General features: G+C 39.0%; 1 protein-coding gene across 1 annotated transcript in view; it reads left to right on the top strand.

The window, feature by feature from the left end:
* Positions 1–17132, top strand: part of SEL1L (SEL1L adaptor subunit of SYVN1 ubiquitin ligase) — a 51834-nt gene that overhangs the window by 15758 nt on the left and 18944 nt on the right. The window contains exons 4-11 of the mRNA XM_090271269.1: positions 4194–4361; positions 5728–5833; positions 6611–6773; positions 10304–10357; positions 10450–10509; positions 12407–12488; positions 12812–12966; positions 15113–15169. Coding sequence (XP_090127395.1) covers positions 4194–4361; positions 5728–5833; positions 6611–6773; positions 10304–10357; positions 10450–10509; positions 12407–12488; positions 12812–12966; positions 15113–15169 — 845 coding nt within the window. The remainder of the gene's footprint in view (positions 1–4193; positions 4362–5727; positions 5834–6610; positions 6774–10303; positions 10358–10449; positions 10510–12406; positions 12489–12811; positions 12967–15112; positions 15170–17132) is intronic.

Genomic DNA, 17132 nt, shown 5'->3' with positions numbered 1-17132 from the left:
GCTCCAATAAGCAAAAGTCTGTATCATCCATAGTCTAGGGAAAGGGAAATTTTCCCTCTTTTCCTCATTGTTCATCTGGATGGTCTAATAATCAAATTGACATTGAAACAGAACCCACCAGCTGTTCTGTTATGGGGGGTTCGATTGCACGTCACCAAAAGCATAACTCCCAATACCAGAGCTTAGTGAAAAAGGAAAGGGATTGTTTGTTTAAAGGTTATACAGATTTAGGTTAATGGAGAATTTCTGCCATTAAGTCCCACTCCCTTTAAAACACTGAAAAACATATCATCCTGCCTCCCCCTGCAAAACCAGGCCAGTTTCAGAACAGAAAAGTCAGAGGTACCATTTCCCTCTAGGAAAATAGGAGTCCGTGGCTTCATATTTCCCAGCCACAGCTCAGCGGTACCGGCAGCTCCCATCCATCCTCGCCTGACTGGGGAGGTCCCACCTGTGTCATGGTGTTTAATTTTAGCTCTTAATCCAGAACCGCATGGCACCTTCTTACCCACCCGGCCTTATGGCCGGCTGATGGGGGGCTTCTGCTCTTTTTCAAACCACGTGGCTCTCTCCTCCTTAATGGCTGCCACCTTATTTTTAAGTCCCTGACCACAGCCAGTGACAGAGTAGGTATGGTGACCAGTCCTTTACATATTAAGAAACGAGATATTTCAGGAAAATGGCTGTGCTCCACTGAGTTCCATCCCCCAAATGTTTGGGCTTCTGGTCGCTCTCTTACAATATGAGACAAATTAACGGGAGAAAAGAACCAAATTTATTATGTATGTACATACTGGGGCTCCATAAGAATGTGACACCGATGGACAGATGAGGCAGTTGGGACTTATATGCCATTTTGAGCTAAGGAGAAGGGGGCCTGGGGTAGTGGTTTATACTTCAAAGGGAAGATGGGCCCTTCACAGGCAGGTGGGAAGGAGCAAATATTTGGTGACCAAATTCTTGCAGGGCCACCCAGAAACGGTGGGACAGAGAGGAGAGTGTACACTAGTCCCTCTCTATAGCATGGTTCACTTATTGCTGCCTCACTGTATCACGGGATTTTTTTAAATATTATATTTAATTATTTATCGCGGATTTTCCACTATATCGCGGGATTTTGCGGTACTGTATACGTATGTTGTTAAAGTTGTGTAGGTTTAAGGTGTAGAATATGTTTAAGAACATAAAGTAGTGTTTATAAAAGTGTGGAAAAGGTTCATAAGGGAGTGGGAAAGGTTAATAAGGGATTGCTAATGGCTTATAAGGGTGTGGGAAGGGTTTATAAAGCCTTATATATATATATAAATACTAAATAAATGTAAAGTTCCTACTTTGCGGATTTTCACCTATTGCGGGGGGTCTAGAACGTAAGCAGTAAGTGAGGGAATCCTGTAACAGACTTTGCTAGGCTTCTCCCTGTCTGCCACACTCAGCTCCTATTACGCTAGGGTGATCTCCCTGGAGCAGGTTGTGTTTTGATCTGAATTCCTTTAGGCAGATAATGGTGGGGATGGAAGGTAAAGAGGTTCTTGAGTCTTTTGTTTCTTAAAAAATAACCAGCTAAAATAAACGATATCTCAAAATGGCATATTTTGGAGTGGCAAACTCTGCTTCTCCTCAATAGCAAAACTCACCAGTTACCGAAATTTGTTGTTTCCAGTACTCAGAGAGTTTCAATTCCACGCTGCCCACCAGCCGCAAAGAGCGTGAAAGTTGTGTTCCCCTGATAACATTTCTTTTGTGCGGCGTCCCCTGATCAGGATAATTCCTCTGGCATATATGGAATTACAAGCATTTAACGTTTCATATCAATTTTTACCATACATTCAAATGTGATAGCTTTCACAAAATACAGAGCCACTAAAAGTATTTTCTCCCCCCCCCCCCATTTCACATTTACTTAAACTCCTCACCGTGACCTTCGCATGTGCCGTGTTAACATCACAGCGGGCCGGGAAGGTCAGGCTGGAACGCAGGGGAGGAAGGGGAGTGGGGGTGGTTGCTGCAGGAGCAGCGAGACTGGAAAAAACTGCCGGAATGTTACTCCCTCCCTTTTCTTCTGGTTTATCTGAAATGTTGCTTCAACCCTGGACCTGATTTAACTGCCTTCCCCTCAGCACTACCCCTCACCCTACTTGGAAGAAAGAGCAGTTTGGAGTTTTAACATTTTGACCCATTCACCTTTGGGAACTTGGGGTCCTTTCTCCTCCCATCTGGAGGAAAGAACAAGACCTCAAGGCATCATCACTTCAGCCAGCAGGTGGGGAACCCAGCGAGCCCACTCCCCTGGAGTTGGATCTGTCTTTCCCGAACTCCACAGGCACCTTGTACCTCTCGCACCAGATGGCAGCGCAGCGGCTGCTGAGTGTCGTGGGTGGCAGTAACCACCGGGGCACCGAGGGCTCGTCACACCCTGCCCCTTATCCTGGCTTTCTCATAGGTCAGTGAGTCAGGGTCGTTCTGGCAAATGCCACGTCTGATGCCAGCTGATGTTGGGGGTCCCCAAGACCACCCCCAGGTTTGATGATTTGCTGAGAGGTCTCAGCATATAGCTGTACCCCCAACTGTGATTTATTGTAGTAAAAGGCTACAAAGCAAAATCAGCATGGGGCGAAGTCTAGAGAGAGCTGGGTGCAAGTTTCCAAGGAGAGTTATACAGGACACACTTAAATCCCTTAGTACATGTGACAGCTCTTGTGCAGTGTTATCTTCCAGGGATGCTCATTAGAGACCCAGTCTTGGAGTTTTTAATGGAGAGTAATCATGTAATCACTGTCTGCCTAGCATGTACCAAAATTACAGACTCTCAGGAGGAAAGCAGATGTTGGGCATAAACCACATTGTTTTTACAAACAATTTAAGTATAGTGAGTCACTTCCATCAGTTGGGGTGTTAGGAACCTTCTATCTTAGTGAGGACAACCTTCTGCTACTTCCTGAGGCCTAACACCTGAGAGCTGCCATTGCCTTCTCCCTCCTCTCATCTTCACATGTAGTCAGGCGGTAAATGGAGCCATCATATCTGCTTCCTTAGCATCACTTCAGTGTTCCCACTCTTTCGTTCCATGATCCCCTTCAGGCTGCCGTTACCTCTCGGTTAGTCTGCTGTCGCAGCCCTTAGCCTGGTCCCCTTGCATCTAGCCTTGCTTCCCTTCATTCCGTTGTCCACTCTCTTAATAAAATATAAGTGTGAGCATGCCATGCCTACTTAAAACGCTTAAATGAGTTACACTGTTCTCAGGATGAACTCCGAACTCTCTAATAGGATGAGTCAGGACCTCCCTCGTCCGGCTCCTTCATGCTGCTGTAGCCTCTTCCCTTACCCATCTTGGCACTCACACTGCTTGTTCCAACCTCCTGGTCTTTAAATTTTGTCCAATGTGCCATGCTTCCTTTCCTTTGATTCTTAACATACCTGTTCCCGCTGCTTATTCTGCTGCTCCCCACCCCGCCATCTTTCAGCCACTCTCCGCTCCTGCACCTCTGGAGGTTCAGTGCAAACTTCAGTTTCTGTAGGAGAGGCTTTTCTTTCCATAACATCAGTCACACTTTTGTTTAAAGACTCCCTTCCTTGCAAGGTAGTAAGTTCTGTATAGCAGAGACCTCTGCTCCACTCTTTCCCAGAACCTGGGAGGTGCTCAGAAATATAGAACCAGTTGGAGATATGGTCACCACCCTTAATAAGCTCAAAGGTAGTGGGAGCCAGAGTACAGTAAAGAAATAACCTCAATATGTATGATAGTAAATGCTGGGGGATCACAGAGGGGGATGTGAGCGATTAACTTTGCCTGGGGGAGCATCTCCCCTGCGTATATTATTGACGAACTTGACTTAGAGCATTCAGATAGAAAAGGGGAGAGTTGTGCTGAGCAGTGGAATCGATTCAGTTGCATTTGCCTTATTTTTTGCTCACTACTTGGACAAAAGTTGTACAGTAGACAGTATTCTAAGGCTATTATATCTCAAGACCTTCAGAAACCCTAAGCTAGATACAGAGCTGGGTCACCTAGCAATGCTCATTAAGTTAAGTCACCTTCCGGTCATCCCTAAACAGAACTGGTGCTGGCCTGTTCATGTTTCCTATTACAGATCATGCATCTTCATCTTTAAATTCTAGTAGTGGAAACTGACCATGTTACATCCATGAATACCACAGGTTCTGTTCATGTTTAGGTTTTTTTCTTACCTTTCCAGCTTTGACCGCCATTGAAGGCACAGCACATGGGGAGCCCTGCCACTTCCCTTTTCTTTTCCTGGATAAGGAATACGATGAGTGCACATCGGACGGGAGGGAAGATGGCAGACTGTGGTGTGCTACAACCTATGACTACAAGGCAGATGAAAAGTGGGGCTTCTGTGAAAGTAAGTGTTGGTCTGTAGGCGGCACGTCCACATTGCTTGATGTCTTGGACGGCATCTTTAAGGCCTTCTTGTAGCCATCGTTTTTGCACCCGTGTCAGAATTGGTCAGCGTGGATAACGTGGTTATAGCCTTCAAGAATGGGCTGTGGCCCAGGAAGCTTGCGGTGTGCGTGCTTAATTCCAGCCTGTCACTCGGGCGCCTTATCACCCGGTGTCTTACTTAGAGATGGTTTTCCGTTGGTGCGCACAAGCTGTTCTGCAGACTCTTAGGCAGGCTGCTAAATTAATGAGTGTAAAACATCTTTTTGACAGTAAAGGAAACAACATTATGGAGAAGGTTAATGGTGGTTAGAAGAAAAATGATACCTTTTGAAGAGCACTTTGAGTAAGATGTGCTGTGCTCACGTACCATTTGACAAATTATGTATATTTAACCTTCGTATATATTAATATCAATAAAGGGGCTGACCTTTAAAGGGTGTTTGTTTTTTGTTTTTTTTTTCAGGCAAAAATTTATAACTAATAAAAAAAGAAACAACAGAAAATCTTGAACATGCCTCCTTTGATTCCAAATAACACTTTCAAAATAATGGCTCTGATACATAATTAGGCATTCCGAGAATAACATCAGATATAGCCCATCTTTGGCTGTAAACTAGTATGGTTATGTATTTCAGTGTAATACAATCCAATTTTTTTCTTTTTTATGTACAAGAACTCCTGTTTCTATAAATATTGAGCCTAGTGAAATATTCAGATGTATCTTAATGAGTTCTAGATTTCTGATACAATAGTATATTACAGTAGCAAAATAATTTTTGAGAAATCTATAACAATTCTGTGATTTTCAGTGTTGAATCCATGCATGGGAAAAAATAGAATTTGAACATTAATCAGTATATTTAATAAAAATCCATTTTTTACAAATTTTTTATTATGTAATTAACAAATACTTTCTCATTATAAAGATATACAGAATTTCAAGTGAGGCTACAGTGTCCTTTGACTAAAATAGTGTTTTTCTGACTATTGTTTTTAATATCCTTCTGTCCTGATTTCAGCTGACCTTGGCATATAATCATAAGCTACCATCGAAACTTTAGTTGAATTATAGTAAAACTTTTAGAATTACTAGCAGAAAAGTACCCTCTAAAAGCAGGTTGATACTGTTGCATTTTTTTTTAAGTCATCTTTTGTCAGGTAAAAACACTTATATCGTGTCTTTGGAGTCAGATCGTCAAGAGTAGAAGATCATTAATTGTTTTTGTACAACTACCCGAAAGGCGGGATACATGCTGACGTTTGATAACTAATTGGTGTAGAGTTAATTACAACCCATTGAAGTGCATCTGACATTTTGCTTTTAGCTGAAGAAGAGGCTACTAAACGACGGCAGATGCAAGAAGCAGAAATGATGTACCAGACTGGGATGAAAATCCTCAATGGGAGCAATAAGAAGAGCCAGAAAAGAGAGTAGGTAGCACTGCCAACTGCATGGCTCCCCTAAGATAGGCCATTGCTGAGATAAATAGCTAAGTACTTTTTTTTAAATCCTGGTTTGCCAAAAACAGGATTGCTTACATTGCATTACAAGAAGTTTAATATGATAACGTGGGCATCAGTGGCATGGCTTTTATCAGATTTAAGCTTGTTGGGGTACACTCATCACAAGAATGGACAATGAGCAGAGTGGAAATGATCGGCTCAGGTTGTAGTTTCTGAGAACCAAGAATACATATGCTATTCAGAATTTAAAATGTTATTAAAAAAAGAAATTGTCAGGTGTTTTGTTTTTGCATTGTGATTTTATTGCAGACAAAGACTAGAATTTATGAATTTATGCTTGGAAAAAAACATAAAACAAGTGACTCTCTTCTAATATTTTATGTCCCTTTAATTTCAGCTGACTTTTGTTACAGTCTATGCAAAGATTTAAAAAGAAAGTTGCCGTGATTGTCATCGGATTATTTACTGGACACCATATTATTACATTTCTCTGGTTGCACATATAGTTAATGTTTTTAATAAAAGTGTTGAGAATTACTATTAGTGTAATTAGACTATCCCGAGATATTAGGATGACAGAACTGGTACCTTTTGTGAAAACAAAGTAGCCAGAATGTTTTCCATATATACAAGTAACATGACTATAGAGTAAGGAAATTATGTTGCATTTCAGCAGATCTTTAAAAAATTTAATAAAAGTTTCAAAATGTTGCTAATGTGTTTTTTAATTGTTTACACTTAAAGAGCATATCGGTATCTTCAGAAGGCAGCAAGCATGAACCACACCAAGGCCCTGGAGAGGGTGTCATATGCCCTTTTGTTTGGCGATTACCTGACACAGAACCTCCCGGCAGCTCGAGAGATGTTTGAGAAGCTGACTGAGGAAGGCTCGCCCAAGGGACAGACCGTGAGTGTACTTCCACTGGGGAATCTCTTCACACGCGGCGCTTGTTTTACTTCAACAGCAGTGTATTCTTTATGCCCTGACTTCTTTTTGCAAATAAGAATGGCAGGTAAAATATCTTTAAATAGTTTTGTGGCAGATCATTCTACCAATCTTCTTAGACGAACTTTTTCCTTCATCTAAGGATACCTGTGGTCACTTAAGGCATTTTGCTCCTGCATCTCGCCACAGTTGTGTTTGCAGTTTTCCATATTAGATCTGTAGAAAATGAAATATGAAGGCAATTGGCTTTTATTGTAATTAGTCACCATTGCATTTCTTTCCGAAGCTCAGATGCTCCAGCTCGTATTAATCTTGGTGTTTTTTAAAAAATATATTACAGAAGCAGTACATGTCCATTATAAGAAACTAGAAATACAAACTAAAAATGCTAAGAAAGTGAGCATCACATATGTACCAACTGAACATGAGCATTGGTGATATGTTAGTGCGTGCAGACCCTTCTCGACCTTTCTCTTTGTGTATAGATACATACAGATTCTTTATTAAAATAAGATGTCACTGTCTACTTTTCCATAACATGCTCTTTTCAGTCATCGGCCTTAACCTTTTCATTCCAGTAACTTTTACATCATCTAATGCCCATACCATATTCAGACGGTGTTGAATGAAACATTTCCTTTATACCTGTTTTCTCCAAACCAGTACCCAGTTCGGGACTCTACCTTGTGTTTGGTTGTTATTTCTAGCATACCCACCCCCGTTCTTTTTTTGCCCTGTGTTAGAGATGGGCGAGTTTTTCTGCAGAATGTCCTACATCAGTTATCTCTTTACTTCTTCATGATGTCCTTTAGTTTGCTTTTTCATCATCTGTATTTCCTATAAACTGGATGTCACAGCTAAAGGCTAATGAACTCAAGTAAAATATGTTTGCTTAGACTGCATTATAGGGATATTATAAATTCCATATTACATCACACCATTTGATAAATAATGTCTGTTTGATTCCCCATCAGTAATGGTAAGGTTGACAACTGGGTTTAAGGAGCAACGGCATTTATTTAAAACATAAGCCGATGTGACTCAGTTGGTTGGGTGTTATCCCACAAAGTGAGGGGTTGCTGGTTCGATTCCTGGTCAGGGTACATGCCTGGGTTACAGGTTTAGTCCCAGGTCTAGGCACATACAAGAGGCAACCAATTGATGTTTCTCTCTCACATCAATGATTCTCCCTCTCTTTCTCCCTCCCTTGCCCTTTCTTTAAAAATAAATAAATAAAATGCCTTCAATAATTCAGGTTTATGAAAGTCTTGGATTTGCTTAAAAATAAAATTCCTAGTCACAGTTAGAAGTCTGTTTTCAGACTATTTCAACTTTTATAGGAATTACAACCATTGTTTTCTGTAGGACTGAATACCTAACCAAATCACGGTTTTATTTATTTATTTATTCTGGACTAAGAGCTTTGCTTTTTTTTAATACGTATGTTATCCACTCATTTACTGATGGGCACCTAGGCTGTTTCCAGCACTTGGCTATTGTAAATAGCACTGCTGTGAACATAGGGGTGCACAGGTGCTTCTGAATTGCTGTTTCAGAATTCTTAGGGTATAATCCCAGGAGTGTAATCACTGGATCAAAATGCAGTTCCATTTTTAGTTTTTTGAGGAAATTCCTTACTGCTTTCCCCAGTGGCTGCACCAGTCTGCATTCCCACCAACAGTGCAGTAGGGTTCCCGTTTCTCCACATCCTCGCCAGCACTTGTTGTTTGTTGATTTGTTAAGGATGGCCATTCTGACTGGTGTGAGGTAGTATCTCATGGTGGTTTTAATTTGCATCTGTCTGATGGCTAGTGATGTTGAGTATCCTTTCATATGTCTATGGACCCTCTGTATATCCTCCTTGGGGAAGAGTCTGTTCAGGTCCTTTGCCCATTTTTTAATTGGAATGTGTGTCTTCCTGGTGTTGAGTCATATGAGTTCTTTATATATTTTGGAGATCAGTCCCTTGTCTGAGGGATCATTGGCAAATACGTTGTCCCATATGGTTGGTTTCCTTTTCATTTTGATGTTTTCTTTCTCTCAGCAGAAACTCTTTAGTTTGATGTAGTATCATTTGTTTATTCTTTCCTTTATTTCCCTTGCCCTAGAGGATATATTGGTGAAAGTATTGCTGTGTGGTATATCTGAAATTTTACTGCTTATGTTTTTCTCTAGGACTTCTATGGTGTCACGGCTTATGTTTAAGTCTTTTATCCACCTTGAGTTTATTCTGTTGTATGGTGTAGGTTTCATTTTTTTGCATGTCCCTGTCCAGATCTCCCAACTCCATTAATTGAAGAGGCTATTTTTACTCCATTTTTTGCTTAGACCACAACTTTTATGTATTCCTGGTTTTAGTTTATAAACAGGTTATGTCTTAATTGCTCCCTTTATTTTCAAAGCATTTTTCTCTTTGTATAAATCAGTTTATATAACATTCCCATATATATTCTTTATTTTCAGACACATTATGCTCTGAAGAATAGTTTAATACTTTTTTTTAAAGGCACCTTTTTCCTCTAGTAATAGAACGTTGCAATACCACAGTGCTCCTATACATTGCAAAACACTTTCTCCACGATAATTAATTCTAGCTGATAAAACAAAGCACACAAATCACAGTGTCTTACCACTACAAGTTATTTCTTATTCCAGGTTCCATGCAGCTCTCCTGCCTGCATCCCTCTCCTCCAAATGGTGACCCAGGGTCAAGGGCTACTTCCATTAAGTCGCTAAGCCATCTGGAACATGGGGTTTCTAAGCCATTAAGGAGAGAGGGCTGGAGGTATCCCTGGGATCTTTTAAAAGCCATGTCTAGAAACAGCCTACATCCCTTCTAGCCAGCCCCAGGCACATGGCCCTACCTAATTATAAGGGAGCTCATGGATTTTATTGAGAATAACACCTGCCTTTATAACTTTAGCTTATACTTTGATGTTATCAAGGAAGATCCTCAGAAGGCTGGGGTAGAACTTTACCAATGCATTGCTTGGTTGAATTTTTAAAGAAAATTCTGTGCTCTTGCATTGTGAAGTGATCTTTCACCCTTGACCACCTCAGCTTCACCCCTTCCTGCCTCTTTGTATTCCTGGGATAATGTATTTTAGCAATTTCTTACCATTTTCATTGTATATATCTCTTTGCATTGATGTAATGATATAGGAGTTGTTCTGTTCTCAAAATAGCTGTTCATCAAGAGCAAGTAAAAGATTTGTGTTCTGCTTTGTTTTTCTAGTTAATAATTTATTAAATTATCTTTAATCTTCAAGCTAAACACTTTGACTTAACATTATATTTTATCATGTAATTTGTAAAACCTTGAATGTATTTCTGAGGCTCTTTAATTCCTTGTTGTACATAACTCACACAATTCAAATTGTTTAACATGTAAAGTTTCTTTCCTTTTTCTATTTTTTTAATAGTTTGTAAAACTATGTCTTGGATAAACTTCCACCAAAGGAAGAATTCTTACTTTTATCATTTTATTTCAGGCTCTTGGCTTTCTCTATGCCTCTGGACTTGGTGTTAATTCAAGTCAAGCAAAGGTAATACTATTAAAACTTTATTATATACAACAGTTTTGATTCAGTAAATATATGTGCTCATGTTCAGTTAAGCATCTTTTGTTCATTCACAGGCCCTTGTATATTATACATTTGGAGCTCTTGGGGGCAACCTAATAGCCCACATGATTTTGGTAAGTAAGACTTAATTGGAAGGATAGTAATATTGAAGAGCAGAAGGATTTTGATTAACAAATGGCCACAACTTTTCTGACTTTCATAATTAAGATTTACTTATATTCATTAAGACCAAATATTCAGTTGAACATACTTTTTAGTAAAGAAATACGATAATCAAATCTACATGTGGATGAAAATTGATAAGAGTTCACAATTTTTCCTGAAAATGACTAGTGTTCACTGATTGCCCTTAAAATCACTATCTCCTAAATGGCTCTTTTTAAATTTTTTTTAAATTGGAATTGTTTGTCAGAGTCAGTTTTTAGATAGGTTGTCATGGATTTTACATGGAAATTGATGAAGGACTCACTATATGAAGAATCAGTGGTCCTATAAAGTTTATTACAGATTATCTTTTATATGTTTTCTGATAACATTAATCCCTTATGTGGCTTAGTAGTAAAATACAGAGTCTTTTCTCTAAATTCTTTACTGCTGGGATGTTTAATCTGCCTTCTACTTCATAAACTGACTTTGATCAAGTCACATGGCCCCTAACCCATATTAACTGTGTTTCAAATGAACATGTAAATTCATTCTTACAGGAATATAATGGGTAGATTGAGCAGAAGTCAGAGTGAAAGCAGAAAAAAATAGTCCAAAATCTGGAAAAGTGTCTACAGGCTTGGTCATTGATGAGATACGAAACTTAAAAAGAAGGAAAATTTACTTTTCTGGACAGCAGCGTGGATCCTAGTTTTGCCTGTATATTCCAAAAACATTTATTGAGTACATGTCATTGGGATTCCAAAGATGAGTAAGATAAGTCCTGGCCTACAACAAGCTTTTAATAAGAAAGGGAGGCATAAATAAAGAGACCATTATAGTATAGCGTGAGAATATCGAGGAATCACCTAGAAAGTCATCTAACTCACATGGGCGTTGGAAGGGGGGAATTTCCGGAAGTTCTTCTGAGGAAAGAAGCAACTAAAGTGGTTCTTGAAGGATAAATGGTGGTGAGTGAATGTAAGAAGCAGAGGGTTTCCGGGCCACGGGAGCAATATAGTAAGCAAAGGGACAGCAAGAAGAGGGAAGGTGTTGTTTGCAAGGAAGTACAAGCACTTTAATATGGCTGGAGAGGAGAGCGCCAGGTAGTTCATGGGCAGGGCAGGTAGACAGGAATCACATAAACAGCTCTACATCATGCCAAGAAACTCGGACTTTGTCCTGTTTACAAGGCTAAACTGCTAAGGGAATTTAAGCAGGTGAAAAATAAGGGTATTGTTCTGATTATTACTTACCAATTTTCTTCAATAGTGGCTACAGAATAAAAACGTTATATATTATACATGCTGTTATACAGTAGCGCCCTAAGGATTGTTGACGTCTGTAAAGTTAGTTAGAATCTGCTAAATGACTCCAGAGACCTCTACTTTCTGTTCTTTGCTCTTTATAGTTAGCTACTTTTCCCGTTATTCTGAAAGTTACTTATTGCTGTTCTGCTTCTAATAGTCTCTTCACTTCCCTGTTTGGCTCATTTGTTGCTTCTTCTTTGCTAGTTTAGAAGATTAACCCTTTTTGTTAAAATTGTGTCTAAAATAAGAATAAAATCTATTCTAAGGAAGAGCTTAAGTGATTTCCTCTTAATAGGTAAAATGCACACACTACATACATAAAGTTCATGGCATCTATTTTGATTGGTCTGGGAAATTTATTTTTTATTTCCTAGTTCTTAGCTATAGTCGGATTGTGGAAGTGGCTCCATAAATTACCTCAGAACCTAAAACTCGGGATAAGTGAGGTGATAGTGTACTTGGATCCCAAGACAGCGGACGTACAGGTTGAGTGGTTAGTGTATTTGCCACTGAAGCATGAGAAGCTGCTGTCCTCTCACAAGAAGCTGTGTTGCAGGGTTACCGCTACTGGGCTGGCATCGGAGTCCTCCAGAGCTGTGAATCCGCACTGACTCATTATCGTCTCGTCGCCAATCATGGTAGCTTTTCTTGTTTTGCCTTTCACCTTACAAAACAAAAAAAACAAAGAATTAATTTTAAATACATCTGTTTTTATATTGTACTACCTGAAATGTCATGAATGGCACTTTTAAGTGGAATCATCTTTATACTAGTTGATTAAGAAGTACGTACTTTTAAAACATTTTGCTATGGGCTCCCTTCTTAAATATTTTGTGGAAAAAACTGAATTTACTTTCTTGTAACATAGTGTCTGTCAACATTTGGCAGCTGGAGTTGTACTTCTCTCCGTGGGACAATCCTCTGACTCACGTCCATATTATTACTTTGTTCCCCCTTTCAGTTGCTAGTGACATCTCGCTGACAGGAGGCTCAGTAGTACAGAGAATACGGCTGCCTGACGAGGTGGAGAATCCAGGCATGAACAGCGGAATGCTGGAAGAAGATCTGATTCAGTATTACCAGTTCTTAGCTGAAAAAGGCGACGTACAAGCACAGGTATCTGTCTAAACACGTCACGGACTATCTTAAAGCATTGTATATTACAGTCTGCGGGGGGCAAGCACTTACATCTTTCAGTAACATTTTCATTGCTCTTAGCAGTTATTAGCTACACAATTATTAGCTAGCTACGTACCTGTCCCACACTCTCAAGACGTTCCATTTGGATTCATCTGGGGTGGAGGCGAGGCATTCATAGTTTCTGAAAGCTAGCCGGGCGACGGCTGTGCACCACCGTGGAAAGCTGCTGCCTGAATGGAGCAGCATCACAGTGAGGATGGAGGCTCTCTGTGGAGTCACCAAGGACTAAAACTCACGTTCTTGGAACAAAAAGTCTCTGGAATATTTGGAATTTAAGATGCTCCTCAGAACTGTTTACTGTTTGTTTCCTTTGCTCAGCCTAGATTGTAATTTTCTCAGGGTCAAGGACAAAAAGAAATAGGTGTGTTTAATGTAAATGTATGGTATCCATCAAAGCATCATATATAATTTGGTATTTTGTGGGTTATTTTAATGACATTATAATAAAAAAGAGAACTTCAGCATCTTTTTCCCATTGAGTTTACAGTTCTTTCTGACTCAGAAATATAGAGAGATTAGCAATAGATACTTTTTAAAAACAATTTGTTTTAAACCTAACAGGAGTATTAAGTAAACAGACACAGGCATACACACACACTGTCTCTCTTCTCCCTCTCTGTCTCTTCTCTCTCTCTCTCTCTCTCTCTCTCTCTCTCTCTCTCTCTCTCTCTCTCTCTCTCGTGCAGTGAAGGATCCAAGTCTTGGCTCATGGAAATTTTAATGAAGTTATGTTGTTCGATTAAACAGCTTTCTTTTACATTAGAGACCAATTAAAATTCAATCTAAATGACTAATAGGGAAATTTGCTCAAATATGACACTCCAGTTAATGGAATTCTATGCAGCCATTAAAAATGTAAAATACTACTTAATGTAGAAAGCTGATTTCATTGTATTGTAAAAAACAAATTTAAAAAATTCATGTCTAATACAGTATATCGTTTTCTTCTTTTTCTTCTTATTGAATTATGACATGAATAGAGAAAAGTACACAGATCTGAAGTATACAGCTCAATGAATTATCACTAAGTGAGCCTCTTACGTGGGCATGACTAGCACCCCAGAAGCCCCTCTTTGGAACTCATCATCATTAAATCCTCCCTCTCCCCATAGGTAACCCACTGAGCTGACTTCTAACTCTATAGAATGGTTTACTTTCAAATCTTACATTAAAAAAAAAAGTTGTACAACTTTTTTTGTTGTTGTTATTAGATTCTTTTGCTTAGCATTATGTTTATAAAATTAACCTCTGTGTTTTCATGTAGTTATAATTCATTCATTTGCATTGCTATATGCTATTTCATTGTATGGAAATCCCACAATTTATTTATCTATTTTATTCTCCCCAAATTTGGGCTATTGCAAATAATGCCCTGCATATATTCTGTATATGTCTTATGCCAATATTGTCTTAAATGTTCATAGCTTTATAGATTTTGATATCTGGTGAAATATATTCTCCTATTGCCATACTTCCTACATATTTTTTAACCCTGGAAGATACTGTTATTTTATACAATCCATATAATTTAGACTTACAGATTTGCCTTTCCGTTGTTCTTTATCTTACTGCATCTTCAAGCTTCCCAGAGTAATTTTCCTTCTTCCTAATTAACATCCTTTATTATTTCCTTTAGAGTAGTGGCAAATTCAGTTTTGTTTTGTCTGAAAAAGCTTTTATTTCTTCTCCATTTCAAAAAGATACCTTATATTAAAAGCATACATTTTGTTTTTAATTAAATTATTGGGGTGACATTGGTTAATAGGATCATACAGGTTTTAAGTGTACGTTTCTATGACACAGGGTCTGTATATTGTACTGTGTGCTCACCACCCAAGATCAGACCATCTTGCATCACCAGATGCTAGGCCCCCTCCTCCCTCCACCATCCCCACACACTTCATGTAAGAGCGTCATACCTTCAGGAGTTTTAAGGCTAAATCATTCATTTTTTGAGTTATAAAGAGAAACCTCTATATGACCAAGTAGTTTCTTGTTGGTCTAACGTAATCACATTCCAGATGCTACCATTGAATTTTGCCTCAATTTTGTTCATTTTCAGGTCGGTCTGGGACAACTGCATCTGCATGGGGGGCGTGGAGTAGAACAGAATCATCAGGTAACTTCCCTGTTCCTAGGGCTTTGCGCTTTTTGTTGTAGCAAGGAGTAATTTTCCACATGTATTTCTTGCTAAATGAATGACATCAAGCTTATGTTGTTAAGACAACCATCACAAATGGACTTTCAAGATCTAACTAACCCCTGAGGAAGCTGAAGAATAAAAATGTGATTATACCTCATGGGGGTAGAAAAGGTTTTATTAATTCTAAAATCTAGTTCTCAGTACTGCCAAAAATACATATACACTGTCTTTGTTTTCTATAGCTACGTGATTGGAGTATGTCTTAAAACTCTCAATGAGAAAATATTTCAGAGAACTGAGGAAAATTCAGTGTTGAGTTTATGAGAAATTAGGAGTATGCAACTGTAGTAGATCTATATCTGGTCATAAACGTGTCTGCTTTATGTCCTAAATATCATCCCCTTGTGTCACTTGTGTGAATTATCTACTACTTGAATATCATAAGCAGTAGCCTGTCTTAGTAAATCATACATCTGTTCATGTGGTTCCCTTGCTTAAAACTTGTGAGTGGTCCACAATTTCTAGTAGCTGAAAGACCAAAACCTTTAACATGACCTCCAAGGCCCTATACCCTGTTTACCTCACCAGCCCCTTGCTTCCTCAGTCACAGGCACAGGGACCTTTTCTCAGGTCCTTAAAAATATCAAGAACCTCTCTGTCTCGAGGCTTCTCAAATGCTAGCCCATCTGTCTCGAGTAAATATTATCCCAACCCCTTTCTTCACCTAGCTAAGTCCTAGTCATCCTCCAGGACTCTGCTGCAACATCTTATTTTCTAGTATCTCCTCTGACCCCAACTCCACTCCAGTAACAGGTCATGTACTACAATTAGGATTTCTGAACATCTGTGTTTCTTATGACCCTTGGCCACTGTAAATTAGTTAATTAACTTGTTTCCTCTGCTAGAACATAAGGTCCAGAAAAGCATGGGTCATGGCTCCCTTGTTTGCCACTTTTATTCCCAGCACCTGACAATGTCTAGAACATAGTAACTTCTCAATAAATTTTGTTAGACTTATAAAACTTTTTCTACCATGCCAATTAAGTATTCTAATTAAGGTTATTTTATATACCATATCCTATCAAAGAATCAGATCCTAACAAAATACACTTACAAACAAAACTATGGAAAATAGCTGTTTTTTTTTTTTTTTTTCAATTCAGTTGACATTTTGACAGTTTTTATTGTCTTTAGGTCATTAAAATGTCATTAAGCCAGTGAAGCATCAAGTAAACTGGTTAATAAAAATGTCAGTTGAGAGATTAGAATTCTGGATAAGCTTGCTGCATACGTTTTATACAAGTTTTGAAATATTCTTATTGGTATATGCTGCCTACATGTGAAGCAACTAAACAATGATAAACTATTTCACAGGCTTCAAAGAAGGAAGAAAAGGATTTCCCAGTACATAACTGTATTAATTCAACAAATATTTAAGTACCTACTATGTGCCATTCAGTGCTAGCCATTCCAGACACAGTGCTGGACAGAATAGCTTCAGTCCTTGAGTCCTTAACAGAGCTTCAAGTTAAATAGAAGTATTTGATATTTTTAAAATGGTCATTCCAAAATATATGTAATAAATTGTGATTGTTGTTACTAAGGAGAATTAAAGGGTCCAATAACAGATTCTTCATTTCATGTGGGCATAGCTTTCCATTGAGGGCATTTGGGCTATTTCCCTCAGAAATCTGATTGAACCCACTGGCTGTCTCTGAGGAGAGATGCATGACATTTAAGTTGAGCCTGGAGGTAAAATCATTCCAGGCCAGAAAGAACAGTGTGTGAATAGGTCCTGAGGCAGGAAGGAACTAGGCTGGTATGCCCAGACTGCAAAGAGCAAGAGAAGCCACACTAAGACAGTGTCTCACCAGTGTCTCACCAGTGTCTCACCAGTCAGTGTGTGTTCCCTAAAGCACGTCAGGGGGCTGTAAAGACC

The sequence above is a fragment of the Furipterus horrens genome, unplaced genomic scaffold (assembly GCF_987537825.1).
Source record: "Furipterus horrens unplaced genomic scaffold, mFurHor1.1.pri manual_scaffold_3, whole genome shotgun sequence".
Classification (NCBI taxonomy): domain Eukaryota; kingdom Metazoa; phylum Chordata; class Mammalia; order Chiroptera; family Furipteridae; genus Furipterus; species Furipterus horrens.
The sequence above is the reverse complement of the archived record's forward strand: the minus strand, read 5'-3'. Positions and strand labels throughout refer to the sequence as shown.